The sequence below is a fragment of the Xiphias gladius genome, chromosome 1 (genome assembly GCF_016859285.1).
Source record: "Xiphias gladius isolate SHS-SW01 ecotype Sanya breed wild chromosome 1, ASM1685928v1, whole genome shotgun sequence".
Classification (NCBI taxonomy): domain Eukaryota; kingdom Metazoa; phylum Chordata; class Actinopteri; order Istiophoriformes; family Xiphiidae; genus Xiphias; species Xiphias gladius.
The window spans coordinates 31,795,451-31,822,654 of NC_053400.1; the positions used below are offsets into that span (position 1 = coordinate 31,795,451).

General features: G+C 42.0%; 2 protein-coding genes across 2 annotated transcripts; one reads left to right on the forward strand and one right to left on the reverse strand.

Annotated features, from left to right (window-relative positions):
- The first annotated feature begins 1,451 nt into the window (after positions 1–1,451).
- Positions 1,452–3,504, forward strand: LOC120790159 (myoblast determination protein 1 homolog). Its single transcript, XM_040127510.1, has 3 exons — positions 1,452–1,985; positions 2,588–2,660; positions 3,257–3,504. Exons 1-3 carry the CDS (start codon positions 1,452–1,454, stop codon positions 3,502–3,504), a joined length of 855 nt encoding a protein of 284 aa, XP_039983444.1.
- A 1,100-nt stretch (positions 3,505–4,604) lies between these two features.
- Positions 4,605–19,127, reverse strand: LOC120790167 (troponin T, fast skeletal muscle isoforms-like). Its single transcript, XM_040127521.1, has 12 exons — positions 18,917–19,127; positions 12,949–12,966; positions 12,628–12,648; positions 11,838–11,856; positions 11,688–11,733; positions 9,615–9,731; positions 9,422–9,499; positions 8,085–8,198; positions 7,866–7,975; positions 6,587–6,677; positions 5,767–5,807; positions 4,605–4,802 (listed from the first exon to the last, which is right to left on the reverse strand). Exons 1-12 carry the CDS (start codon positions 19,125–19,127, stop codon positions 4,766–4,768), a joined length of 903 nt encoding a protein of 300 aa, XP_039983455.1. The 3' UTR covers positions 4,605–4,765.
- Between the last annotated feature and the right edge of the window lie 8,077 nt (positions 19,128–27,204).

The window sequence follows — 27,204 nt, forward strand, 5'->3', positions numbered from 1 at the left end:
GATTTATTATTTGTATTTTTTAATTAGAGCCCGAGGTAGCATTTAAAGACATGAAAACACCATAGAATCAGATAGTGTCGTTGTTGAACTGTCTTAAAGCATCAAACATCTGTATGTGGTGAAAGACTGTGCTAAAAACACCTATAAAGAAATAAATAAATCTTATTCCAGTGGGATTTTAAACACACAGGGCTTTTTTTTTTTTAATGCTCAAATTGATAGAATGACTATTGCTTCATTTCTGCTACTCTGCCACTGTTGCTATCCTATTACTGTTAATGAGAGTTATGACGATGACTTGGTGTAGATACAAATCGTTGGAGAAGCGCTTCACCAACTGCAACGCTGCCGCTTCAGCTGAGGGCTGACTGTCTGCTGCTGCAGCGCGAGCAGACGTTCGGTCTCTCACAGCTTGTCTCAGGACTGGTTTTTACATGTATGTTATCGTCACATGTGATTAGCAGGTGAAAATGTGACAAAAGCTTAACAGGTGGTTATAAAAAGGGCCTGAAAACTGTATTGAAAGTTGAACAGAGGTTCTCACACGTAGCTCTCTGAGGGCTTCGGTTCAGTTGCTCGGATAATGAAATTATAATTAAACTGCACTGCAAACTGTTTCTTTTAAATGTGTCATGGATTGAGGTGAGGTATGGCTTCTTGAACATTTGATCCACATTATCCTGTAACATTGTGATGAGCCATTCTAGTTTCACACTGAGTCTCAACCTTTTATTTTTACTCGAACAAGTTTGACTTGAGTTCACAGAAGACGAACCGACTTCCTAGAACATCAGTCCTGGATTTTGTTTCTTGATTTAAGAAAAAAGTTAGGAAAACTTAAACAATGCAATTGAATGACCTTATATATATATTTGTGTATGAATCAGTCAGAGAGGAATATTTATTTATGAGTAACCAATCAAACATTAGACTCAACTGCAGACTGAATGAGTTGTTAAAATGGACTTAATTGCTTTTTTTTATTGCTTCCTTCTTGTTGGTGAGTGTCACCTCATTGACCCCACCACACCCTACACACACACACACACACACACACACACACACAGAGCACACCTCTCAGCCCATTGGTCACTTACACCACAGACCCGCCTACACATGCACTCCTTTATAAAGATAAACCAAAGCCCGGGGAGCTGAAGTTACACAGTTACACAGACTGGCCCTTTAAAACCCTCACTTCTCTCTAGACTGTTTATACTTTTTGTACTTTTCTAGTCATATCAGCTGATTTCGACAGGAGACTGTTAAGCGAGAGCTCTCTTTCTCTTCCCTCCTCTTTTTATACTTTTATACTCTTTTTAGTTTTAAATAAACAAGACATTTTTGGGAGACTTTCTTCTTTCGTGTTTAGTTATTAGAGGGACTTTTGGAGAAGCTTTTTTCTCCTCTTCACCCTCCTGTCTCTCTCGGGGAATCCTCTGCAGAGGCCGATGGATCTGTCCGACCTTCCCTTCCCTCTCTCCTCGGCCGACGACCTCTACGATGACCCCTGCTTCAGCACCAGTGACATGAACTTTTTTGAGGACCTGGACGCTCGGCTGATGCACGCCGGCCTGCTAAAGCCGGACGACCATCTTCATCACCATCAAAACCACCACGTCCCCAAGGATGAGCATGTGAGGGCTCCTGGGGGCCTCCACCAGGCAGGGCACTGCCTCCTGTGGGCCTGCAAGGCCTGCAAGAGAAAGACGACCCACGCCGACAGAAGGAAAGCAGCGACGATGAGAGAAAGGCGGCGGCTCAGCAAGGTAAACGACGCCTTTGAGACCCTGAAACGCTGCACGGCCTCCAATCCAAACCAGCGGCTGCCCAAAGTGGAGATCCTGCGTAACGCGATCAGCTACATTGAGTCCCTGCAGGCGCTGCTGAGGGCCGGCCGGGACGACGGCTTCTACCCACCACTGGAACACTACAGCGGGGACTCGGACGCCTCCAGCCCCTGCTCCAACTGCTCCGACGGCACGGTGAGTCCGAGAACAGCTGAAGCGTTAATGTGCTGCCTCGTGAAATGTAAAGAATGTGTCTGGGTGTATTTATTTCTGGCCGCCGCGGTTAAATTTTGATGGATTTGAAATGTCCGCTTCAAATGCTTAGAATAAGACTTAAAATAGAATTGCTATACATTGGTTACAGTTTGGAAAGAATTTGGAAATAAAAGCACAATCAGATTTTCAAACATATAGCAGACATTTGCTTCAGATGCATGGCTCAAAATATATTTATCAATTTACCAGGGCATCTGTTTTATTTTGTGTTTAACCTTTGATACGTCAGTTCTTTTTTTGAACTCTGTTCTACTTAGTTTGGTGTCAAAAACTAGCAGCAGGTATGAGAAGATCAACAGTTGAAAACCTGCCTGGCTTTATACACGTCTCAGATTGTGTCAACTTTTGCTGATAAACGTCAAAAGAAGAGTAGCGTTGATGAGGTGAAGTCTTTTTACAGACTGAGAGGACTGGATGTTGAAAATCACAGACAGACACAGAGTCTTGATTTACTGTTGGAAAAAAAAACAAAAAAACTGCGTCTGCTGGTTGATGACCGACGTTTGCTCTGTGCTTTGCAGATGGATTTCATCTCCCCGTGTTCGGCCAGGAGCGAGAGCAGTGACGGTTCCTACTGCGGCCCGACAGCAGACGGTCAGTTTCGGTTTGGGGTTTTTCTAGCTTATCACGACGTGTCTTCTCGGTTTCTTTTTCTAGTTAAATATGACTTGTCTCTGATAGCGTGTAAACATGTCTGCTTTCTCTTTTAATGTATCCAGCTACTTTAATATGACCAGTGTGTCCTCTGAAACGACCATAATCTTCTTGAAAATGAGTAGTTTCCTCATAACAGATGTGTCTTTCAGTATGAGCAACCTGTCCTTTAATGCCACTTGTCTCTCCTTTAAAATGTCCACTTTGAGCGTCACTCTCAGTATGACAGCTTTTCTCTTTAGATATTTCTGTATTTACGACTCGGTTCTTCGTTAAAATGACTGGTCACCTTTGTACCTAATACAACACGACAGATTGGTCCTTTAACAAGACCAGTCTGTCGTTTAATTTAACTACGTTTTGATCAGTTTCACGTCTAATGTGACCAGTTTTTACTTTAATGTGACTATTCTGTACTTAAATACGACCATTGCCTCTTTCAGTACGACCTGGTTGTTTAATATGACCAAAAAAGATTTTTTTAAAAACTAAACGTTTTAAGCAGAAAGTAAGGTTTCCTCTTTGTTTTCTTACAGATTCCAGCAGCACCAAACCGTCCCTCATTTCCAGCTTGGACTTTTTGTCCAGCATCGTAGAGCGGATCAGCAAAGACCAGGCTGTGGGCCCCCCGGGCGACACATTGGTCCCCCGGGGCCCCGGGTCGCCTCATGACAGCCCTGCAGTCCCCGCTCTCTACCGGGTGCAGCCAAGGACTCAAATTCCTCAGAAAGACAGACTTATCTCCCACATTTTTACGGAGGAAAGTGCGGATGAAGCCTCGTGAAAAAAACAAAAACAAAAACTGAGATATTCCTTCTACGGTTGGAGCTGAGATATTTTTCTAGAATCCCTCTAAATTGGTAAGATTTTGTCTCTTTGTGTGGGTGAAGACTTTTCTCCTGACGTTTCAGCCGTGTTCTTTTCAGACCGGTTCTTCAGTTTTCAGCCTCCTGGGTGAAATGAAGGCTGCTGCATGTCGGATGAATCTAAAGAAGGAGCAGAAGACTTTTTTTCCCCCCCTGATTTCTGCCGCAGACATAATGACCAAGGACCATTTTGTAAATAAGAGTTGCTTGTTCATAGTATGCACAAGGGATGCTGGGTTTGTTGTGTCATGTTTCTATGTATAATTTATGAGGGAATGACATTTTAATAAAGAAATATTTATATTCTGACTTCCTCTCCTGAGTATAATCTTTCCATGGCTTTTAGCGCTAATACACATACATCTTTAATGCAGCCTGTGTTCTAAGGCCGGACAAAGTGAAATGTTTTCTTCAGGCATCTTGGGACATTATTGGGGCCGACCTCTTCGCCCGTCCTCACGAAGGAGGTTGTATGAATTGGAACGAGTTTCGTGATTTTTTTTTTACCCAGTTATTCCGTTTCTGATAAAGCTTTGTCAGTAGTCATTCATTGCAAAATATTTCAGAAGCAGATATTTAATTTGGAATCGAATGTAGGCTCAATAATAATTATTATTATTATTGTTTTTGTTATTATTATAATGATAATAATAATAATAATGATAATATTATTACTGCATAATTAAAAAATAAATGTGTAGTATAATATAAAGCAACAGTTCTGGGGGATTTTTTCATAATTCTTCCAAATTATATAAAAAGTGTATGTATACAATAAATATTTAAAAACAAACCATATTTTCTGGGTTTTCTTTTTTATGTTGGAGCTTTACTGCACGAACCTCTGGTTTGTTCACAGGAAGCTAATCAATTAGATCGATCAGATAGACACCGATGGACAGACATGGACATGCAGGGTGGATGAATAATTCTGGCACTTTATTGTCTGGACCGTCACATTTTTTTTTTATTTCATTTTTTTTACTGACATTTTCAACATTTCTTTCTCGGGGCTAAATTCATCCAGGAAAACCATTTCGCTCGTGCAGACACGGGCGGCGAGGCGTCCACTCGCTGCGGTCGCTCCGGAGCTGCGGGCGTGTCCCCGGGGTTTCGAGCCGCCGCCGTGGCCGGGGAGAGGCGCCCCCGCGTCCGTCCTGACCGGCACCGAGGAGCCGCTCACTTCCTGCGGCGCGTGGCGGCTCCCTTCTTGCTGCTGCAAGGCGCAGAGCGCAAAATAAAACAAAACAGAGTGAGACCCGCACAGGGAGCCGTTAAAATGCCCCAGCATACCGGAACACCAACACATCAAGAGGCACACCGGGGGAACACCGGAGGAGCACCGGGGAGCAGAGAAAACGAGGAAAAACTACATTCAATCTGACCCCTTTCGGACCGGTTGAGACACGAAAGGGGTCAGATTTTCCCTTCGGAGCTACAGCGACCTCCGGTGTCCGGTCGTCCTAGTCCAAACCACGGAACCGTACCGACCGATAACCGATGACGGTTCAGTGAGGAAAAACAAAAAACAGGCAACTGGAGTCGGTGGGAAGCAAAACGGGACCAGGAGTTTAAAAGGGGGGAAGTAGGAACGAGATGTGTGTGTGTGTGTGTGTGTGTGTGTGAGACATGAGACAGACATGCAAACAGAAAATCATGCAAGTTGTGCACAGACAGACTTTGGACTGGTCACAAATTAGAACCACACACACACACACACACACACACACACACACACACACACACACAAAAGAACAATAATCAAACAGTTAAAAGCAAAAAACAAAAAACTGACACCACAGTAGCTCCAGTGATTTGTTATTTCATTTGCTGACACTTGACCTCGTCGTGCTTCTGTGGAGCCTTTACGAGCAGAAGACAGACGTGTCAGAAATGGTTTTATGGCACGTTACCGTGCAGCTGCCAGCAGCTGCGCGGGCTTGTCACGGTCTGTTCTACTGTACTGTCGCTAATGATCGGTTTTATACCGCAGCCTTCGCTACGGGAGGAGCTGCAGGGGTAACCAGTAATTACAACTGCATTATAAAGTGTTATAAACCATGTCTGCGTCGTCATTAAATGCTCAGTCGGGTGACTGATCACTTTTGCTTTCGACATCACACACCCTGGGCTTTTAGCATGCGGACCGAGCAGGCAGCCGCTGCGTTGCGGGCACTTACTGTTTCTGCAGCTCGTCGATGCGGTTTCGGAGAGAGATGACCTGCAAGACAGACAGCCGTGAGGTGTGGGACAGGCGTCGGACAGGTGCGTCCCGCCCGCACACATCCGGGTACCCCCTCCCCCCAGGAGTCCCCAAATCCGTCTAGTACTTCCCCGTGTGCGTGGCGACCGGGGGGTTAGTTGAGGGACCGGCAACAGGACCGGGTGTGACCCGATGGTCCGGAGAGGGTGAGAGGATTTTAGCGGTGTGTAATTAAAAAATAAAAACACACACACAAACATTACTGCAGGAAATTCGTCCTTTGCTTATCTGTGATTCGACCTGTAAACACAAATGATCTTCACCAAAAAAAAGAAAAAGTAGTAGTTTTGATTCATCATATCAATGTTAATATTGTAATTTGTATTTCTCATATTTCTGTGTTTTACCTGAAACAAAATAGATTGTTTTGTTTTTTTGTTTTTATTTTGTATTTTCACCCATAATGCATAGCAGACAGTGTACAGGCAGGCGGAGGGGGAAAGGTCCTAACACTCAAAAAAAAATAAAACCAGCCCACTAAAACCCACTAATGCCAAGACCTGGGCTCTAACCCCGGTTCACCCCTTCGCCCACTAGCTAACTCTGCCACTGCGACAAAATGAGTCATCGTTCGCCCACCGCCGCCACCACCACCACCGTAACCCGGTGAGGAGGTCTGGCGGTCCGGCCTGGGTCACCCGACCCGAGGACTCCCGCGGCAGGCGAGGAGAAAACTCACCCGCGTAAGGGGAGGAGTGGCAGATGCAGCACGTCCCCGTCCCCACTGGCCCACTCACCTCATACCGCTGCCTCTTGAGCTTCTCGCAGTGGTCGTACTTGATGGCCTCCAGGTTGTGCAGCCACTCCCACAGCTCCTTCGCCTTGTCCCTGACAAACACACACACAGCAGGGAGCCACAGATTCAGGGGCGGAAGCGTTAGTCGTTACGGTTAGTACGCCCCTGCTCGTTATATTCAAGTTTTTTTAAGAAATAAATACGAAATTAGGTAGCATGGAAAAGCGGTTCAGAGTTTCACGGAAAGGCTGATAAAAACATTTCACGACTGCTTCGTAACCGGTAAAGATGTTAATTCCCCTGACGTTTTGTGTTGCACATTGGTTGAATTGCCCACGTGCCGGTGTATTTCGGCGGCGCTGGGGAAAACCCTCACTCTTGTGTTTTAAACTGATGACGGGCAACCAATAAAAAACAACTTTACAGCTAAATACCAGCTCACTTTTTGCACATTCATGAGGAAAGTTTCCAGGAGACTAGCCGGAAAAATACAAGACCCGTAAAACGAACCAAATAATTTGATGAATCATTCCTGCAGGTTTCCCAGAATTACCGATCCGTAAAAGACAAACGGACGGACTTGGGGAAATCCTTTGTACCTCTGAGTTCACAGCGTAGAAGAGATAGGAAAGACTACTTTTTTAGCCACGCTAGCAACATAGCTCTAGGGATTGCAATGTCATGTCTAGCTGACTATCATATGGGTTGTGAAGCAATGTGAGACAGACACTCATGCTCCCCTGAGGATGAACCGATTGTGACCAAATTCCTCCCAAACCAGCGACATTTCCATCAGCCTGAATTGAGACCGAGTGCCCCTGATCCCTCAGGCCCCCTGAGTCCTGTAGGCCTGTGTGGTAATTCATACATGGCTCCGGGTCATGTTGATTGATCAAACATATTACTAGAAAAGTTATTGCTATATAAAGCTGGGAAGACCTGACAGATATGTGATATAAATGTCAATAAATTCATGTCCTTAATAAATAATTGTAGGCCTTGTTTGCCTTGTTTTTTCTGTCCTTTTTCAACCATATGACCGTGAACAAGGTACTTAAAAGATCTCAAATTTAATTTGGTGAACACTGCAGAAATGATTTCTCATGTGTGGGCGCATGAGACTAACTTTTTAAGCAGAATTCATGTTAGTAGGTGATAGATTTATCTGCTCACTGAACATTTAAATTTCACCCCAGAGCACAGTAACGAAGGCTCTCTGTGGAGTAATTGCTGTAATATCTGTACAGGGACTTTTCTCCTTGTTTCCTCCTGTGGGTTACCTCAGCATGTCCTCGCTGAAGTTGTCGACGGTCAGGGGTTTGCATCTCTCTGCCAGAATCTTCTTCTTCTTTTCTCTTTCCGTCTGCTTCTTGCCTCTCCTCATGTCAGCCTAGAAAAGTCCTACTAGTTAAAAACTCCATGTCTTCGCAGCGCTTTGTATGCAGTTGAAGCAAAAATGTGAAATCACATCAACAACAACGAAAGAAATAAAGACCAACCCTCTGCAGGAGGCTGCTGAAGCCCGATCCAATGTTGGTTAGCGCTATCTTCTTCTTGGCTTCATCCTCAGCCTTCCTCAGGGCGTCGGCCTCCTCCTTTCTCGTCCGCTCAGCCTGCAAAATGAATTTCAAAATGTGTCTATCTTTTATCAACCCCCCCATCCTTTTTTTCCATTTGTCAATTATGTCCACGAAAAGTGCAAAGAGTAACTTAATGTAAGCTGAAAATATTTTTGCTGCACTGCAACGGCGGAGTCATCACCTTGCTGCAGTTACGTAAAAATGTACTCAGGGTATGGTCAGTAATGATAATAATAACATCTTTATTTATAAAGCACCTTCTAATAACAAAGTTCCAAAGTGCTTTACGGTAAAAATAAAGAATAGAAGTAAATAAAATCCAAAAAATAAAATAAAATCAGAGTAAAGTGTGTTGCACTAGTGAAGCACGGATGACCTATTCTAGCTGTTTTCTAGATCGTCAAGGGAATGAAATGACCTGATCTTGGTTAAATGTCTCAGTTGGACAGAGTAGGACTGCACACGTTTGTCACCTAAGCATCAAAACAAAACTCTGTGTCAAAAATTACATCTAGGTAATTGGTCTCTTTTTTGAACATTATTAGACAAGGCTCCCAAGCTAGATGAGAGATTGTAGAGGCTGCTGGTGCTTTGGCCAGCGGGTGTAATTATAATTATATGTGATTTGGAGTCATTCAACTGCAGGAAAACTTCCTGGACATCCAATTCCTTAATTTCAGCCTGGGCTGGACATTATAAATGACACATTGGTGATGCCAGGTTGTATCGTGACATACAGTTGTGTATCACCGGTGTAGGAATGAAGACTGATATTATGTCTATGCATCGGGAGCATGTGTATAGTAAATAAAAGGGGGCCCAGAATAGACCCCTGGGGGACCCCACAAAAGAGAGGAGCACGAGGAGGACGCATCTCCAAGCATGACTGCGGAAGGACCTAAGTGAACCAGTCCGGAGCCACATCACTGAAGCCAACATAGTTTTTTTTCGACAGTACACTCTGACATTCCTGCCTGGGCAGATGTGCAACAGATGTGAAATTTTAATACAGCAGAGGTCAGTGTGACACTGCTTTTCAGCCTGGCGTTAAATTACTCTTACACGACCCTTTGTGTTCTCCACAGTAACAAGTTCTTACTTGCAAATGACTGCTGTTTGAAATCAATGAATCTACTTGAAAAAGTTCACTACTGCTGAAAAAATGGAAAGAAATGAAGTTACAGACCCAAGTGTGCCGTGAATGGCGCCATTGCAAAAAACACTGTGACAATTCAACAGAGGCAGAAGCTGCGTACCTCCCGCCTGGCCTGCCGCTCCTTGTCCTTCTCAGCACGAATCCTCTGCTGCTCGGCTCGCTCAGCTCGACGCTTCTCCTGGAAAAAAGGAAATCAAAAGACAGGATGCAATGCTTTCTACCATATGCAGAAATCAAGCCGCATAGCCGGTACTGCTCTGATCTCTACGTGTTTTATTTGGGTAAAATCTCACAATTCGTTCTTTGAGAGCAATGAGTTCCTCTTCCTCTTTCTTCCTGCACTCAAAGTGAGCATCGATCAGCGACTGCAGCTCAACCAGGTCTTTGTTTTGACGTTTCTTCTGGATGTCCTGTAAGAAGTAGACAGACGAGCCATGAATAGAGAAATTTGGTCTGTGAAGGTTAATAAACTCTGTAAAAGGCTGGAAAAGAAGCAGTTTTCCGCAGGAGGTTTTTGGTTTGTTGGTTTTCAGTTCATACGTACGTAACCTTCACTTGATCCACTCCAGCAGCTCAGAAAAGATTTTCTGTACACAAACATATTTGTTCTACAATCTCTAAACTCCAACTGCCACAGCAAGATGGTGCTGCATTCATGGACATATCAGACGTATTCTAATTATGGGTCGGGTACACTGTAACAATCCAATAAAGTGGTCGAAATATGAATTTCACGTGACACCCATGACATGTCATTGTCAGAACTGGTAAATTAATAATAAGGGTTCATTAGTTAAACAACCTTTTCACATCCTGCCTGGTCCCAGTTTCTTCCTTCCCGCCCTTTTCTGGTCCCGTGACCTCTGTTGTTTCCAAGTCTGTACTGTCTCAATCTCAATTTAATTCAAAACAGTTGTGTTTCAAGGTTCATATAGGTTGAATTTACAGTGATTTGGATTTTTCCTATGCGAGTTAACTATTGGACTTTTGGATGGGATATCTTAGTCTTATCTAAGTCTCAGATTTGGATGCACAAGCAGTTTTTTTTACGTTTTCTTTTAGACTCTCTAACGGAAAAGTAAACGTCTCGGGCAGACCTTCAATCCAAGGTGAGCTGCTGTTTATACCTTAAAGGGGAACTGCACCAGTTTCCCACATCAGTGTCTGTTTCCAGATGTTTGGGGGGGGGGGTTACTTTTGCATGTGTGAGAAAGTAGTATGAAGTCTTTAGTGTCTCCAGAGGGAGCTGCGTGAAGTCTGGTAAATGTCCTCAACTGATGTCACTTGAGTCAGCGTCGGTTGGGTTTGAAGACTACAAAATTGAAAATTAATTAATAATCAGGGGGTTGGAGTTTGAAAGAAGTGAGATTACCAGACTCTGTAGCCTGCTCTTAGGTGATCTTAGGCTACATTAGCTGCTACTAGCGTAGTATCTGAATCTCCGCCAGTAATGTTTGCTACCGAGTTGCACTGTGGGTAATGTAGGCGTCAGGTCTTGACAAGGAAGAAGAATGTGTGTAGTAAAAAAGAATATCTCTAACAATATCTCTGGTTCTGCTGCATCGTGAGTCAGACAATGTTATAGGATTATATGATTTTTTTTTAAAGGCCAAACTTGCCCTTACCCTGCTCGCTTTTACTCTTGTTTACTGTTGTTGCGATTCGTGATATGGTTGAATAATCCTCACCAAAGTTCAGGTCTTTGCACCATTGCTAGGAAACTAGGTAGACCCCCATTTTGAGATATGCAGGGAAAATGGCAAAACCCCGTCTCCTAAGAATGACGCTTCTGTACAACTAAACTACAACAGAAAAATTCTTACATTCGTAAGAAACCTAATTAGACCTGATTACGTTTTCTATTAACACACTGAGGATATGTTGTTTATTTACGTGTTTGGAACGTTGCAAACATGTTGATACTGAATGTACGATGTAAATTTGTTGTACATCAGTGTGCAAACCAAACCAGTATAATCAGAGACGTTCGAAGTGCTAATCAGGATCAGTACGCTGTGTTATATGTCTAACAGAATGTCACATTACACTATCATGACACGTGCAAAGTATTTTTTTTTTTTCCTGTGGTAGCATTCTGACTACATGATGGACCACACCAATATTTGACTGGATCTGATCTCAGACCACCTTGTTCAGGTAGACAAAAAGCGTACAAAAGCTTTAGGCGAACTGCCTCTGGATTTGGACTCAACTGCTATTGTGGAAGAAGCCGCGATAACGCATGTCAGTCGTACACTGTCGCATAGCATGCCATGTACTGTAAACATCAGGTTTGAAGGGAGAAGGGCACTTCAGTTAACTTTCCCTGGACAGATATATCGGTCAACAAAAACACGTCAGCTTACGTCAAAGTCCACTTTTTCGCCATCAGGGATCTTCGGAGCACTGTGTCTGTTGAAAGACATAAGATGCAAATTGTACCAACGAATAACTTACAGGTATAAAGTGTGCGAAAACGTAATGTTTCGGCCACAGCTCGTAGACAGTGTACTCACTTGAACCTCGGCTTCTCCTCTGGTTTTTCAGCATCAAAACAGCAACAGGGAGAGAGGAGAGATATCAAACTGTTAGAGACACAAAAATGGAAGGAGGCGAAGTCCAAAGAGTAGCTGGTTAATCGGGGGAAAAAATCCATGTGGACAAGCCGAGTTACGTCTCAGGGCCGTGAGTTGTTTCAAACCTCCAACAGATCACCGTAATGTGAGTGTGAGCCTTAACTTTAGCAATACTTTCCATCATCAGTGGCCTAATTACTGTGCGTTAGCCTCTGCTTCAAGTGTTTTAAATGCACAGCAATACTGTTCGAAATCAGTGCTCCTGAAGTGAGAGCGGACTGCAACTTAAAACATCAGTCATTCTCTTTATTACTGTGCATTTTGTCTTTCAAGTAAAGGTTAGTGCACAGGAACGAGGCCACTGTAAAATAAGGTGTTACCTCACTTATCTGTTTCACAATGTTAATTTGTTGTACATTAGTGTGTAAATTGAACAAATATGATCAGAGACACATAAAGTGCTGAGTCATACATCACAACATAAACTATTTAATAGTTTAATTTTCTGAACATACGTCAGCGCACACTTTCACAATGGGGCACGGAAGACTTTGACTTTGTAATTGCTGTTAATTGTTTTTCGAGGTAAAAACACAACTGGGGTTGGGAGGTTTGTAATTAGCTTTTTATATTTTTATGGGACCCTCACACTAAAAAACAACCAAAAACAGACAACACGGGAGGAAAACGCAGGCAAAGCAACAGCGACTCAGCAGGAAATACAAACTACCATCTTGATCTCCCTCCTCCACTGGCAGGACACATTCATGCAAAAAAGAGAAGAAGCAGAGATGAGCAGTGGGGCCCGTAATCATGACTCAGCATTTCCGAATCCTTCACCCTGTCCTTCCACGTCAGCTTTGTTGGCTGACGCGGTGACAAAAGCGAAACAGGCTTAATTCTGCTTTGCTCTCAAGGTAGATCCGTGAAAAAACAAATCGGACACAGTTTGAATTATTCATGTGTGAAAGGTTTGAAAGACTCCCCAGCCAACGGGGGAACAGATAACAGGCCCAATTAGAAGAACAGAGAAGAATTCAAATCAACATACCTTCCTCTTCATAGGCCTCTGCATGCAGCAAGCGTCCAAAGGGCAGAACAGAAATCATTAGTGAAAGGAATGGGCAGCCTTTTGCTGACCACTTTATGGTGCACAGTTTATGAAGCACATTTACCAGATTGGGGTGTTCAAGTTCTTATTGCAGAGGCACTGGCAGCCACTGCACAAGTCCCATGTCACGCACTGATCCTGCATTAACACCGCAGGCGGCTCTTTGATTCCTCTCGTTTGCGTTTGGTGAGGAAAACTCACTGCATGTTTCAGACTGCATATTCAAAAGGACATTCATGTGAACTTCTTTCGAAGTTCATTTCCTAAATGACAGCCTTCTGATTACATGTCATTTTACGGCGACGGATCGTCTTTATTGGCTACATTACAAATCCCCAGTTATGTTCTATGCTGCCACGGACCGATAACATAGAATGGACATTAGGTGGATTTCACACCAAACGTGTTAGCATCCAACATGCAGACAGAGCTCTTTTTGCTGTGTGGCTGTGCTCTCTCAAATAGCACACCACTTTCATACAGTATTATATCACCTTTTGGCCAAAAGTGGTGGAAAGTAACGAGGTACATTTACTCAAGCACTGTACTTAAGTTCAATTTTGAGGTACTTGTATGTTCCTTGATTGTTTCCATTTTATGCTGCCTTATACTTCTACTCCACTAAAGTTTGGAGGCAAATTTTATATTTTTTACGCCACTACATTTATTCGACAACTTTAGTTACTAGTTACTTTAGAGATTTAGACTATTAATAAAACTAATAAATTATAATGCATAGATGAGGCTACCCAGCAATATATGAAGTCATTAAAATTAGCGCCACCATTACCAGCTGCAGCAGTAGTGCTGGTCAGTCAGTGCATCAATAATTATAAATCAAATATCCCATCCATATTGTTCTAGAATGGAGAATTCTGCACAATGGATATTTTGATCTTTGTTACTTTAAATATATTTTTATCCTAATACTATATATACTTTTACTACTAGTTTCAATGCACGACCTTTACTTGCAACTTTTTTTACACTGCTACTGTAAAATTAGCAATATCACAGACTAAAGAAAACATCTGAGCACTTCTTCCATCATTGGTGCCAAGTGTTCAACTTGTGTCCAACACTATAATTACGCCGTCCTCAGCGGGAAAAAGGCAGCATTGGTTGCTCAAACCATTGTTTGACCTGTGTTTTCCTGACAAGTCAGAGTCACTAAGATGGAAGCAGCGTCACATTTTGACACCTCTTTAAAGCCTCGTAGGGCAGGAGGTCGAGTGGATGGTTCGACTTTTAAACCTGGAGGTTATTGTTTGTGTCCCTCCCTGTCCTTAGCCAAGTAAGTGGAAGATCAGAAAGTGCTCGTGAGTTGTTTTAGAAACGATTTTAAGGGTTGTTTTGGGAAGCACTGATTAATGACCTATTATGACTTATTTAGTTATTAAGACTTACTGAATAAAAAACTGGTGAATTCCAAATAAATGCCCATTTTTGTCTGGTCCTACTCAATATTTAAATAGACAATTCTTTGCTAACCTAGCCATGAGAATTCATGGCGAAAGGCTCGTTTTGGTTTGTTTCTTTGAGTTTCATCTGGGGTCTTTCTTCCCGATAGTGGTGAGTAACTGCAACCCAAAACCCTCAACCAACAATGTACCAGACTCTACCTTTCTGAAACAGCAAAACATGATTTTCCTAAACCGACAGTGCTGATCAAAGCAGTGACGTCGAAAGCACTAGTTTAGCAAATGTACATTAAAACATGGGACTTCTGCAGTGACTCCACCTGGATGTAGATACAGTTTGCAGGGATCATAAAAGCATCTGAACTAAACAAACATTTCCATGGAGGGTTTCAATAGTGAGGATGATTGCGTTGCATTGTAACACCCCAATGTAAATGCTTTAGAGCAGTTTGCCAGTCTCACTCTTCATATACACAGAAAAAATATGCTAAACATGAACTGAAGGGAGGTGAAGAAAAATGGCTTTTACATGACTGAAATTACCCATCATCCTTTCTGCTATGGCCTTGAATATGCATTAGTTTGCCAAAATGCAAACACTGGAAATGGTCACTGACGACAAAAAGAGACACAAAAATGGATAGAAGGCCGCAGATGAGACAGGGAAGTCGATTCATGTAAAGGCACCTGATTTTCTTATTCTTCCTTTCAACATTTATATGCACAGCTTATTCATAACACACATCTGACACTGAGCACTAATGATGGAAACAGGAAACAATAATGTTTTGTTCTGACTGCGTGTCAGCTAACAGTGATGGTGATGTGATGCGATAACTGTGGACATTCTATAAAGCAAAGCCCAGATGTTTGCTGCAGTGCACTCGGAAAAACAGGGGTTCACTGGGGTTCTTCCGAGAAGCCCAAAGACACCAAAAGGCACTTTGGGGTTCTTCACTGGAACAAGCCTAAAGTGCAACACACACTGGCCTTGTTGTGCCACAGCTATCCGCAGAGTGAATTAGATAAAAGAGCTGGTTTTCTGGAGATGTGATGCGGGTCGATGTTAGGGAATAGGGTAGTATCACGACGTTGATGCTGCCAGTGTGCCTGCTTACATACAAAACAATGGGTACAAGGGTTTCGGAAGTGTTTGGACATGTCCTTCACTGCTGGTGCGTGTTGACACTGGCATGAATGAACAAACTGACGATTTTGCTATTCTTAGAGTCTACAGCAGTGACGTTATAATTGTAAAAATTTGTTTTGAGGGTTATTAAAAGGGTTTATCTTGTTAAATATTCACAGCAAAGAGCTCATGGCAATACACCGGTTAAATAAAGATATCTTGTGTTCAGTTAAAATTTTGACCTGAGGGTGGCACTGGGAGAAAGGTCATAGATCATCCAAAATGGAAAGGGCTCAACTTCTGGGGAGCATTGATGTGCTCAGTAAATTTTAATAGCAATCTGCCAAAAAAACGTGATTGATGGTCTCCTAGAAATTACATTTTGAAGGAAATGTAATGCCGACAGGATTACCTTTCTTTTAAACATGATGAGGAAATGTTAATTAATGCATTTGGCAAGTTGCAAAAATGCTGATTTGTATTAATGCATTTCACTTGTTTTCCACCCAAAAATTCAATTTTGAAAAACTGCATCCGCTTGTAGAGACTACAGTATTATTAGACACTCGCAGCACCTTGTTAAGGTTAGGGAAAGTTTGTGGCCTGGTGTAATACAGAAAATGTCCACAGGTACTTGAGACACAACTTGTTTATTAACATTTATCCAAAACCACCATCTTTCCTCAACCTTAACCAAAGTGCTTTTTTGTTGCCTAAACATAACCACCGACGGGACTGTGGATTCAAACCCTGGTCTCTGGTGCCACGGTCTAGTGCTCTGTACACCCGCCATCTACCCTGCCACCTCCAGGTGGCTCTGGTGTGGCTCATAAATGTAGCACTTTATTCATTCAAAAAAACGTTGCCAGCAATAACATTTGTCACCACAACACAACTGGGAAAAAAATGTAGTGACATATAAATGTTATTTCTAGGAGACAGGGTTGCCACGGTATAATAGAAGAGGCCAGGGATCACCAAAGGTTCTCTAAAGAAACACTGGGATTTGTTTCTAGGTACAATGAATATCCACATCCAAAATTTATGGAAATACATGGGCTTTGGCGAAGCCCATGTCAGGCTTCCCTTAGGTTTTTGTATTTGAAGCACATCTGGGGATTTTGTCAATTCGTTTACTTTTTAGATTCATTTTTTTTGGAGATGGATATGGCGAACTTTTAAGGGTTGGAGAGGCAACAAATCAAAAGATGATTATGGAAAGAGCCAGTTTACTCTGCAGTGTCTGCATCTAGGACTCGTGCAATAAACTCTCATTTCCATGATTTCCCAGGCCATGATGTTAGATTTGTTAGGGTTGTCTTTACAGTCAGGTCATGACAACTTGTTCTCCTGCACAAACACAAGCCCCAGCAGTGAGTGGAACTGATCTGAATGGATCAGTATGCGTAATCCGGACTGTCTTTGCAACTTTGTGTAAACCCAGGCTTTGGTTTGAAAGGGTTTGAATATGGATGTCTCCTTATGTAACCTATGGTGGATACTGCCAGCAAATTTAAGCCCCGTTAACCATTATGTTGACTTATGATGTATTGCATGTTTATGTGTAGGAAAATGCAACACGGCGAAATCATTCCATAATTTGTAGGAGATATGAGGTACTAGCTAGCATGCTACTGTTAAATTCTATCTAGATAACACGTGGGTTTTGTGTTAAGAAAACCTCTCCGCTGCAAATGCATCCTGAAACTTCACAAATTCTTTATTTACTCTGCAGATTCACTTTTGTCATACTGGGCAGTTATGAAGAGGAGGGAACTCCAGTGGAAAGGGCTAAATGGAAGCTAAAGCGAAACTAGATTAGTGAACCTGCAAAAAATACCAAACCTAACAAGACAATTGAGTCTTGAGTCATCACATTTTTCTTTCATCTAAAACAAGAGAAGAAGAAATCTGCCAGTAGAGTGTGAAAGCAGCTCTGTAGAGTATTGTTTAATGCAAAGACACCACCAGAGAACAGATAATATGATTCTGAACTGGAGATGGGAAAATATCTCCACAAACTGGCAGATTTCCTTCCCTGTGTCAAGGATAAGAACATTTTCCACTCCAGGTTTAGTATGATTTGAGTTTCTGCTCTTTTCTAACATTCCTTTACAATTTGCCATCACTTTAAATCCAGCATATCTATTCTGCAAACAATTATGAATTATAATTGACTAGTTATTAGGAGTTCCTTCCAAACAAGAAGAGCAACAGTAGACTCTTGTTGCGGTAAGATAAACTGCAGAGGGTCACGTACCTCATTTATAGGCAAATTTAACGCCAAAAAAAAGAAAAGGCATCTCAAAATAAGAGCTGAGAAGATTGAGGCGAAACAGCATTACATTTTGCCGTGAGTTGGATGGAGTCAATTAAGATATTTATAAAGTCACAAATTCAAAACACTGCATATATCACCTACATAGTTCACATAATCTTGTTGGATGACAAGGCCCCACTGCTGGAACAACATTATTGTTAGCAAACATAGCAGATGAATGTAATTTCAGCCGTCCAGTCAAAAATGACTGTTCTACATTAATGCAATTACTCAATCTAATGTTAATTTTAAATGAAATTTCAATGTTAAAATGAACTTAGCATTATTTTTCATGAGCATGAGACCAGCTGCTGTTTGAAGACATCATGTAGCAAAGACTGTTCTCACCCTTTCAAAAGCTGGCAACCAAATGATAAAATATTATGGGGACTTTGTTGTGCAATCTATTAAAGGCTGTGTGTAGATTTTTGTTTAAAATTTTGCTGTGTTTTGTTTTTGGTACAGCCTCTGGGGAGCATCAAATCCTACACAAGTTTTAAAACCTTAAATGTGTAAAATCTAGCTTCATGTCTTTTCCACAGACCACTGAGGTCTTGCAGTTGACATCACAGCCTGTATAGCATCTGCCGTAGGGGCAGCAGAAAATAAACGTCTTGGCACAAATGGCGCACTGTATAACTGTGTTAAAGGTGACTGCGAAGTATCCTATTAAATCATCTTAACAACTCACTTTGTTGGACAAATATAGTGTAAAAAACAGATACAGAAATAGAAGAAGTTTCTTTTTTTTATATTACCAATTAAAAAGGTGGTAAAGAAATCTACAGATGAAGAGACTATAGGTTGGTTAAACTTTACAAAATCTGGGAGTCACAAAACTAACAAGGCTTTGCAGTGACTGGGAATTGTAAGAGCAAAAACTCAAATCATGCTGAGTTGTCCTGTACGACTCAAAACTTTGACTTGTCAAGCAGGATATGTTTTGCAGCATGTTGATGTCGACAGGACTGACTACTCTAGAGCAGAGTGCTGAATGTCCTGCATGAGAATGGTGAACGGACTGCCCATGCCACATACCTTCCTCCTCATGAACCACCTCCTGCACCACCTCCTCTGGCTCTGGTTCTGGTTCAGGCTCTACCTCTGGCTCTGCTTCTACCTGGGCCTCCGCCTCAGGGGCTACTTCTACTTCTACTACCTCCTCCTGGGCTAGGGGCACGCAGCATGCACCAAACCGCCGGGGAGAGGGAGGGTGTCGGAGAAGGCCGTTAATGAAGACCACAGACATTACAGAGCCATTAGAAACCAAAAGTGAGAGATTACTTTAGTTACAGAATGGATGGATGTTTGAGCGTGGGATAGCGCTGCTGGGGAACAGAGAGAGAGAAACAGATGATGATGAGAGAAAGTCAGTTGACCTTTCATACAGAAGCCATATTGAACTGCTGAGGTGGAAAACTACCTGAAGCACAGACAGTTTTGTGTTGATGTTGTGTACGTCAACACAAAATCCTTAAAATCCAGCCAATCCTTTGACAGCCAAAGGGAAACTGGAACTGACAGCTCAGGTGTAAGAAAGCGTCATTCATATTACCCTAAAGCTTTGTAATAACTCGTACCCCTGAAAATGATTGAACTAACAGGAAAAACAGCCCCTAATCTGACTAGGAGTGTTCACACATTATTCCAACGTGGTTAGCCCTAGTGCTAACCTTGCAGAAGATTAGTGTAAATATTGGATTTATTTTTTAATGGAACTGCAACCCGAATTGGAATTACGAGTGAATTACGCTGACGTGAACAGGTTCTCCTACTTGGGTGCCTTTAATTCATGTTTAAACGGTATGAAGTGAACATGGTATTAGCCTGCAAATGTCTCGGGTTTAAGGGAAATTATGTTTCTTAGAGGCCACTAAAAACAGAAATATTGAATAAACAGTAATATTAGATTGTTTTTCAAATAACTACCGTCCTTATCTAAACACGTGAAGCGAGCCACATGACATACTGTTGAGAAAGTCTCTGTTCCAAGGCTGGAATTTCACTTATTAGCATAGTTAGAAATAATAATGTTCATTTTGAGCTAGTTTTTCTTACTTCCGGAACAGAAACCAGAAACTCTGGTCTCACTTTGGCTCCCTAAGACATCGGAAAAAATTTGCGGGAGCTGTAGGTTCTTGAACGTTAATGTTGTTAATTTTGTTAAAGTCACGAAGGGTTCAAATTCTAGCAAGTAGCAAGCAGATGCTAATTTTTCTTAGTAGATATAGATATTAAACCCGGGAACACGTTTCACTTTTAATGTACAGAAAGACCAATAGAAACCCTCGATAAAAGATTTCATTGAGTCACAAGCTAGTAGAACGACGGCTGGAGTGCTAGCTAGCCAGTATTAAACTAGTACTTCAATGAACTCCCTATTTGTCTTAGTAACTCCCGTTTTATGAAAAATAATCCAGGTAGGTTTCCACCTCCACTGTTTAAAATATGTCCGTTGTGTGAACGAGGTCAATGACAGTTGCATTGATGCGACAGTAACAGATGACCATGTAAACACGTCACATGCCAAGAAAATAAATGTAAAGAACCGAGAGGCTCGAGCACATTTTTTTCTTGACCATGTGAATTGAAAAATCACTCAGTCAGACAGAGTCCACCTTAACTTGGAAGTGTTTGACAGACAGCTGGATGTCAGTTAGCTTTACGCCGCAGTAAACGGAAAAAATAAATGTCCCGCACTCCCTAGATTACAGATGTAATACGAGAAAAGGTTCAGCAATAATAGCCATGCACCCCCACAGAAAAGATAATTATGATATTGTGAAAAAATGGCTATTTTTAATGCAACTGTGGCTAATTAGAGAGACAGCGCTATCCTATTCAACTGAGACTATGCACGGTATCAACTTTTAAACCAAAATCAGGTTTCATGGCATCACTTTGCATTGAGGAAATCCTGCTAAGACTCAAATTAGATGTGTGCGGATATTGAATATCCTGTATAATGAGCAGGTGTCAGTGTCAAACACTTCACTTTAAGGGTGAAAACAGGCAGCTGACAAATTAGTACAGTGGAAAAAGGTCTTAAGTGTCGAGTCGATTCAGTCGTCTTTACCTTCCTCGTCTTCAGTTTTGGAAAGAGAGAGATGGGACAAGAGAAACAAATATTAACACGGTGTCATTTCATTTCATTACATCTAAATATTCTCTGAGCTGACATTTTTTCCAGTGGTGTGGGTCAAGTTACCCACATCAAATCAACTGACATAATACCAAGACATACGTAAATGCTTTGCAAATTGTATAAATTTTATTTGAAGTATTGAATGTCATAATTTCAAATGAAAATGGAGATTATATGCATGGATGGATTACCGAACAGGCCTAGTGGGCACAGGCACATGGGCCCAAGAGGTCCTGGGGCCCCTGGGCCCGAGCCTCTGTATGAAGCCATTGTTAATATTTCTTGTTTAAAACTCGATGAGCACACTTAGAATATTTGCAAAGCAACCTAAAAGACACAAAAATGAGCTAGAATAGATACTAAACCACCTAAGAGACGCAGAACAAGATGAAAAATGACCACTAAGAAACTCAAAACAACCACAAAGGGACACAAACACTATCCCCAAGTGATGCAAAATGACTACAAAGAGGAAAAAATTACAGTAAAGAGACACGAAACAACCACAGAGATATAAAACGACTACAAAGAGATTCAGAACGCCCACAAAGTCTCGGTCTGGGGGTCCTAGATAGGAGGGGTGGGGGGCCTTTTACATGTCTGTGCCCAGAGGCCCATTTTCTCATAATCCGTCCATGTTTATATGCCGTTTGTTCGTTGTGTCGAATTTACAGTACTTGAAACAAACGTGTCTGAAAGGTCGTCACTTACCCTCGTACTGTTCCCTGAAATACACAAAAAAAAAAAACAAGACGTTCAGAAGTCATGTATAAAATCCAACCGGCTTATCCACAGCAGTTTGTTTTAAAACCTTGCGTAAAACACACAAGACGGTAGAGTGTGTCGATACTGGCAGTGTGGGATTCACTTACACTTCCTCAGTGTCAGACATGGTGGCAGCAGACTTCACACCTGAGAGGAAAGACAAAGAGCCCTTTTAGCTTTTCCCAGTGATGGAATGTAACTAAGTACATTTACTCAAGCGCTGCACTCAAGCACAGATTTGAGGTGCTTGTACTCTACTTGAGTATTTTGTTTTCCTGCCGCTTTCTACCACTGCTCCATTTCAGAGGGAAATATTGTGAGATTGTAAGATTTTTGCATACAAAACATAGGAAGTGCTTATAAAATGTGGTAATTTGGTATAAATTAAAGCGCCCGACAGTATATACAAGTAGAGCTGAAATGATTAGTCCACTGATGGATTAGTCGATTGACGGATAATTAATTGGCAACTATTTTGATAATTGTTTAAGCGATTTTTCATTTAAAATACCAAAGATTTCATGGTTCCAGCTTCTCTAATATGAGGATTTGCTGCTTTTCTTAATCATTTCAATAATTTTTAATAATTTTTAATCATTTTGATGGTTTTTTTTCCCTCTGAATTGTAGAAGTATAAAGAAACAGAAAACAGAAATACTCAAGTAAAGCACAAGTACCTCAAAACTGTACTTATGTACTAGAGTAAATACACTTTCCACCACTGATAGTGAAACTATCGTCACCGAAGCATTTTCACACTTGACTTAAATTGAATGTAAAGGGGAAGAAACATTAAAGGGTCAGTTTACCCAAATAGCATAAAACAAAAACCTCACCTCGAGTTGTATCCTACCATGCAGACAATCTTTGGTTTTATTCGCCCGGGTTTTGCGATATCTGTCTCCTTTTTCTATCGAGGTGCTCAGGGCATTTTAGAATATAAAATTTAAAATTACAACAGCAGCTCTTACCCATGATAATCCACAGATAATTCAAAACCGCTCAAAATTTGTTCAAATGAAATGTGTTCACATAAAAGCCCAGTGATATCACCCATACTGTGACCAAAATAGCTCCCCCGTTCATTCCTTCTCTACTCCCTGTAATACACACGAAGTACTTTACTCAGTAGTGAGCATTCAATTCAGGTTTCGGACACTCGAGAATCGTCACCTTTTGACTTCATCAGCGACACGACTGTAATTCTTGCATTTATAGAATACGACACATTGTCTTGATTGTTATCAGAAAGTACTTTGAATGTGCCATTTAAAGCTTATATATACTGCATAAATTCGCATCAGAATACTTTTTGAATTGCCATTTGTGAAATTTTTTTTTTACAGGGCGCTATATACTGCATAAATTTCGCATCAGAATTCAGCTATTCAGATATGGCTAAAGGTAAATATAACACACTATACAGTAAACAGGGAATGATTGTGGATATAGTGGTTTTTTTAATGTTATTTTTTTTCCCCTGCCGTGAGTAGCACAAACTAAACTCCATTCACCTACGTTGTATTGGAGACGAGACAGAAATCTCAGATAATCTCAACACTCCGTCAAATTAAACCAAAACCAGTTGCATGGTTCGATACCACCGGAGTTAAGTGAGAAGATTACAATATTTTTTATTCACGATTTGAATAAATCAACCCTTGTGTTTGACGTGCTCAAAAAATTACACCGTTCAACTTGAAGCGTACAGAGCAATCGTATTTCACTGTTGGTGCAGACAGCCCACCAGATCTGCTTTGATTTGAGCTGAAACTGCGGCTGCTCTCCTGGATTCACCAACAGCTTTCATGTTGCCAAAATCTGGTCTCAAATAAGGGAAATGCCCCTTTAATCAGCCGAAGTGTGAAACAGGCCCTGTGAAGCTCTGCTGACGTCCCAACATCACTGCCAATTAATTCAGGAGGGGGGCGAGGAGCAGCTCTGTTGGAGCCAATGAGGGAGGATTTCTGCTCACTGTATATTCTATATACAACTGTATCATATCTGATATATATATATATATAGATAAAGTGTCTTTGGATGACTCCTTCACACTTAGTGGTGGGCACAGCTGCAGAGGACTTGGAGGATTAGTTCTGGATCATATTTCTAACCATCAGCTGAGGAACGGCGTCCAAATAGCTGCATTAATCCCTCAGCTCGGTCCAGCAGGAGGATCCTCTGCACTCAAACAGCCAATCAGCATCCACCTCCGACGAACGAGCTTTTTGATCAACTTACAGCTGACAGCGTCCCCGCCTGCGTGTGTCCAGCGGTCACTCGGTACATACCGACACTTCAGCACTCTGTATATTTAGTGGACGGTCACTTCATTTCTTCAGAATGAGAACAGTGAATGCTGAGAAGGGCTTCTGAGTCTTTCTGGAACCAAGACTCGGCGCTGAAACTGAAAGACTGATCAAACAGGTGACACCGCAGAGGAGCATCCGCTCCCGAGCCAATCGAGAGCAGATTTAGATTGAAATGTCAACGGGAGACGGATTTATAGACCAATCACAGTCTGGGTGAAGGTTGTGTATTTTGCTTCTGACAGCAAAAGACAAACTCAAAACCTCACATCTCTAAAATGTCAGCCAGGTTTTCAGGTCGACCACGGTGGCTATGTGGAGGTATCAGTTTAAAGTTCAACATACTGAACCAGAAATCCGACAATTCAGCATCTGTTCGTGTAAAACCTGAGCCAGATGCTAGGTATGTAAGTCTGTGAAAAATGCCTGCGCCTCGTGCAGATATTCACAAGCTAACATGTACCTGGGGGGGTAGAACATGCAGGAGACAAAGACCCAAGATGCACCAAAAAGTGGGATAAATATAAGAAAATTAGAAAACAAATTAAATAAACAATCTGTGTGATTTCAGGCTTTGGCCTTTGAAGAATCAGCATTTGTTTGGGGCCCAAGACCAGAGATAAGCAGTACATTTAATTGTGATTTTTTTCTATGGCGTACATGTGGACTGCTCATCTGTGAGCTAAGCCACAAGCACAGCATCCCCAAAAATTCTGCCCATATTGTACAATTCGGCAGGAGACAATGGACGTCCTCTGACAACCTTCAGTCCCAACGCAGCAAGTACGCTATGTGGACGAAATCTGGGTAAAAATGCTGTTTTTATATTAAATATTATAATCTAATTGTGGTTCTGGCAGGTAAAAACGGTCAAAACCAAAATTAAAGAAATAGAAAACTTAAGAACCAAATCACAGCAGAATTTCCATTTATGGCTGTAAAACACAGCTTCCAGGAGTCGAGCACTCCAGCATCACATGAAGTCAGGATGCAACCTGCTCTAATTTCACAGATCACTTGATCTGATTATACGTTATTTGCTTCTGATTACTTATATACATTCATCTGTTTCCCTCCAGAGCTCTAAAGCTTTACTCCATTGACTTTTTAAATTAAAAACATCCGATTGAATTACACAAAATGACATTTTTATGAACTGGTTAATCAATCTGGGCCGAGGAAAATGGACCCCAGCTCTGGAGCCAGACTGTTAACCATCTCAAACATAAACTCCACATGTCTGATACGCAGCAGAACATGTCTACGTCTATTTCAAAAGTCCCTCCTGAGGTTACAGGCTGCAGTGTTGGAGGACAGACGATGATCTCTGTTTTCTGTCTGTCATACAACACCTGGGGCTCTTTTCTCCTGCTGCACACAAATGCAACAAGAGCCCAAATCTACAACCAGCAGATTTTGGCTTAAAAGGAGAGACAAATAGTCACCAACGTGCTGTTTTGTGTTGATAAGTGATTTCAGGGCTGCAGCCTGTCTGCGGCCGTCTTACCTCAGAAGGGAAGAGAAGCTCCTCTGACGGTGAAGATGAAGATCTGTAAGAATCTGCAGGCTCCGCTCAGAGAATAAGTCCTTGTGTTATAGTGATACTTGAGCTCATCAGGCCCTTATTGGCTGTGGGATAAGAGCGAGGTGTGTGTGTGTAGTATATATGTTTATGTGTGGAAAAGGTGGGGACAAGGGGGGGGGGGGCAGCCATGACCCTTGAGAAGGAGATGGATGAAATACTGTGGATGGAAGAGGAGAGGGCTCAGGTTTTGGAAAGGAGCAGCTGAGAAGCCTCTGTTACTAAATTTACGGTGATAGAAGGCTGAGAGGGGGCTTACACATCAGCTTGGCATCCAGACAATGGAGGGAGTGTGTGTGTGTGTGTGTGTGTGTGTGTGTGTGTGTGTGTTTACCCGTCAACCAGTGATTCAATCAGTCAGACACTCAGAGTACACTACAGAGTCACAGAATAATAGAATAATAATAGAAATGGACTAAAAACAGAACGCTCACTAGCAAACAGTCAATTTAAATGTGATTTCTGGAGCGATTAAAGTAGACAATACCAGTTTTAGTAAGTACTAGTACCATTCTTTTCAGATAAACCTGCACTTATATCCAAACTTGTCCTGTCTGGGCCTACAGGTTTTCTGGAGTAGTTTTCTGTAGTCCACCCTACCTGATAGGTCTCAAATAGGTCTACTCATCCACCCAGTCGGATTCATTCTGGCCGGATAAGTAGTTGGTATAGGCTGCTTTTGGGTCTCAGTTTTGGGCCATTGCAGAACTGGTGCCCCCCTTGAACACAGCTGCAGGGAGGTTTTCCATCAGCAGAGGCGATTCAAGGCTTTGCTACCAGACTGTTCGGCCTTGAACTGATGGTGTGTGGGTGTATTACCACGGATGTTACGAGACAGGGGACGAACCGCTTAAAGAATCCTGAATAGAGTAGTCTGTAAAAAGGCTGATGGCTGTTGTATGACACATATCCCACTTCTTCCCCCCCAGAAGCCAATTGTCTGCTTTATAAGAGCCAAATGGGAAACATATCAAGCCAATTGTGTTGTTTCACTGACGCAAACACAAACTTGCGCATGCGTAGCAGAAGTACAACCTTTGGAAAAAATTGTCTTAAACCTTATTTTTGGGCAGTCACCAAACTTTTTGGGTGTTTTTTTTATTATCAGATTTGACTGGTGATTCGGTACGTACAGTATTTATGTCCCGGTGGCTCTCCATCCATTTATCTAGAATAGGGCCTGGTCTTGTTGGTCCAAAATAACTGCCCGGGGACACTGCCAAGATGGCTGCCGAGTGGCGAGGTTTGCCCAAGAGGACTTTGGTATTACCAAATTTTTATTAAATCAAATACATACCATCACACAAGGACATCATTTCCGTTGGGTATTGGGGTTGGACATGTCCCCCTCACTTTAAGGTTTCAGTTTGATTTAGTCACTAAAATGTATCTAACCGTCCCGGTGGCAAAATCCAGAGCAAAGTAGGGAGGAGTTATTACCCCCCGCTTTTAGGAATTCCGCTTTACAAGTAGTGAATGATTTGCAGACTTTTTTGCCACTGGTTTTGCCTCTCAGGCTTACATA